The sequence below is a fragment of the Sapajus apella genome, unplaced genomic scaffold (genome assembly GCF_009761245.1).
Source record: "Sapajus apella isolate SASKATOON/1434 unplaced genomic scaffold, GSC_monkey_1.0 scaffold135, whole genome shotgun sequence".
NCBI classification, from domain to species: Eukaryota; Metazoa; Chordata; class Mammalia; order Primates; family Cebidae; genus Sapajus; species Sapajus apella.
The window spans coordinates 1,323,935-1,326,528 of NW_022437075.1; the positions used below are offsets into that span (position 1 = coordinate 1,323,935).

Consider the following 2,594-nt stretch of genomic DNA (forward strand, 5'->3'; position numbering starts at 1 on the left):
CGGCTCACCGCAACCTCCGCCTCCCGGGTTCAGGCAATTCTCCTGCCTCAGCCTCCTGAGTAGCTGGGATTACAGGCACGCACCACCATGCCCAGCTAATTTTTTGTATTTTTAGTAGAGACGGGGTTTCACCATGTTGACCAGGATGGTCTCGATCTCTTGACCTCGCGATCCACCCGTCTCGGCCTCCCACAGTGCTGGGATTACAGGCTTGAGCCACCACGCCCGGCCAATATCCCATTTTTTTTAAGTCCACACAGTCCCACCAGTATGAAATGCCATGACTCCCCATGCCCAAGACCACCTGCTAGAAGGAGACCTGTTCACCTTGCAAAGGTTACTTTAGGTGTCACCCCCAGGCCTCCCTAACCACTGGGGGTAAAGAAGAGGGTAAAAACACAGGCTGTGATGATAGACATACCAGTTGTTAGTTCCTGATACGGTAAGAGCTAGAGTGATGTAAGGCATGTAACTGAACCTATGTGAGCCTCAAACTGCTCTTGTGTAAAACAGTGACGACAAGGGAACCTAATTCTAAGGCGTTCAGGATTAAATGATCTGAGGGTTAAATAATACCTGCCAATCAGCCCACGGCAAGGACGCTGATGATCAGCTATGATTCTTTGCAATTATTTTTTTCTCTTTATTCACATAACATCCTAGACAAACTCAGATGGCAAGCTTCTTTAATATCGCCAGATTCCCTACACAAAAATGTCAGATTCTGGGCAAAGGTGTAAGGCGTCACTTTAGCCGGAATTGCCAAGAAAGGTACCGCCAGATAGGTGACATCTGGACAGAGGCCAGAAGGATGTGAGAGGCAGGCCCTGCGAATTTATAGGGGCAGTGTTTGAGGTAAAAAGGAGTGCAAAGAGAAAGGCTGGAAAATGGAAGAGGACTGCACAGTCAGGTTGGTGGCTCTGAAGAGCAAAGGACAACGGAAAAATGGAGAGACAAGGTCAGGGGTGGTTGGCTGGTGGATGGGGTAGGGGCTGGCAGGCAACAGAGGCTGGATTTAGGGGAAGTGTGATGAGAGCCAGTCTACCAGGGGCCGAGCACTGGTCGGAGACCAACACTGTTGCAGGACTGCAGATTAAAGAAGTGACAAGCTACGGCCACTTCTCTTAAACAAACGACGGCGACAAAGAAAAATCCTGTGGCTGTCTTGGCTCCGCCTGCCTGCCCAGGCGGCCTCCAGAAGGAGCAGAGCAGCAGCGAGGCCGAAACCTCGTCCACTCACCTGCGCCAAGCCTGCCATCCTGGGACCCTGCAGCCCTAGCGGGGCCCGGCAATGCCGCGGCTCGGCCGACCCCAGCCCTTCTCTGTCCTGGGCGGGGCGACCTCGGCTGACTTTCGCACTCAGAGCCTCAGTTTCCCCAGAGAAGAATGTGCATAAAACGGGCGCAGCGTTGGGACTGAGACAGAGGGCGGCTGCGGAAGCCCAGGCCCCAGCGGGTGCCAGTGGAAGGCCCCGCTCGGGGCGTTAGGTTGCACCCAACGCGGAGAAGGGGCGTAGCTGACTCACTGCCCTTCCCCGCTCAGGCCGCTGGGCTCGCCGACCCAGCGCTCCAGGTCCAACACTGCTTCAGGGCCGACCCGGCTCACGGAGATGACGTCACGGAAGAGGCGGAAGTCCCGCCTCCGCGGCCCTGCCCGCAGGAAAAGCCCCTGTCCTGGGCGGTCGTTGGCCCAGAGCCCGCGGCCACGCTAGGGATGGTACCTTCTGAGTCATTGTTCCCTCACATCTACCAGGTGTGGGAACTCACCAAGCGCGGCCGACCCCATACAAGTGCGCACAAGGACCCCCGTGTCGTCTTGGGGTCGCCGTTTTACTATGGGCACAAGTCAGAGGGTCGATAGGTTTTTTTCCAGCTTAGGAAAATTGAGGTCAGGAGGCGGGAATGTTTGCCCGGTTTCAAACCCTGTCATGGGCTGGGCCCAGAACTTCTCGTTCACTTTGCCCCTTTTCGGGAGGTAGCTCATACCTGTAATCCCAGTGCTTTGGGAGACCAACATAAAATGATTGCTTTTGAGGTTAGGAGTTTGAGACCAGCCTGGGCAATGTAGTAAGATCTTATATCTACCGCCCCCCCGCCCGCCGCCCCGCCACCAAAAAAAAAAAAAAAAAAAAGCAAGGCATCGTGGTGTACACCTGTAGTCCTGGACACTGGGAGGTGTCTTGACACGAGGTCAAGAGATCGAGACCATCCTGGCCAACATAGTGAAACCCCGTCCTCTACTAAAAATACAAAAATTAGCTGGGCGTGGTGGTGCGCACCTGTAGTCCCAGCTACTCGGGAGGCTGAGGCAGAAGAATCGCTTGAACCCAAGAGGCAGAGGTTACAGTGAGCCAAGATCGCGCCGCTGCACTCTAGCCTGGCGACGGAGCAAGAGTCCATCAAAAAAAAAAAAAAAAAAACTTGGACCGAGGACATAAACAGACATTGCTCAAAAGAAGACATACATGTGGCCAACAAGCATATGTGAAAAAGAGAAATTAAAGATTTAATCATTAAGATAAATTAAAATGAAACCACAATGAGATGCCATCTCACATCAGTCAGAATGGCTGTTTTTTTTTTGTTTTTGTTTTT

General features: G+C 53.2%; 1 protein-coding gene across 2 annotated transcripts in view; it reads right to left on the reverse strand.

Annotated features, from left to right (window-relative positions):
* ZNF543 (zinc finger protein 543) overlaps positions 1-1,629 on the reverse strand; it is an 11,321-nt gene extending 9,692 nt beyond the window's left edge. Inside the window, exon 1 of one of the 2 annotated variants that reach the window (XM_032263375.1) lies at positions 1,241-1,629. In XM_032263375.1, coding sequence (XP_032119266.1) covers positions 1,241-1,258 — 18 coding nt within the window. In that variant the 5' untranslated portion in view covers positions 1,259-1,629. The remainder of the gene's footprint in view (positions 1-1,240) is intronic. The other variant, XM_032263376.1, reaches the window with a different exon arrangement.
* Positions 1,630-2,594: the final 965 nt, after the last annotated feature.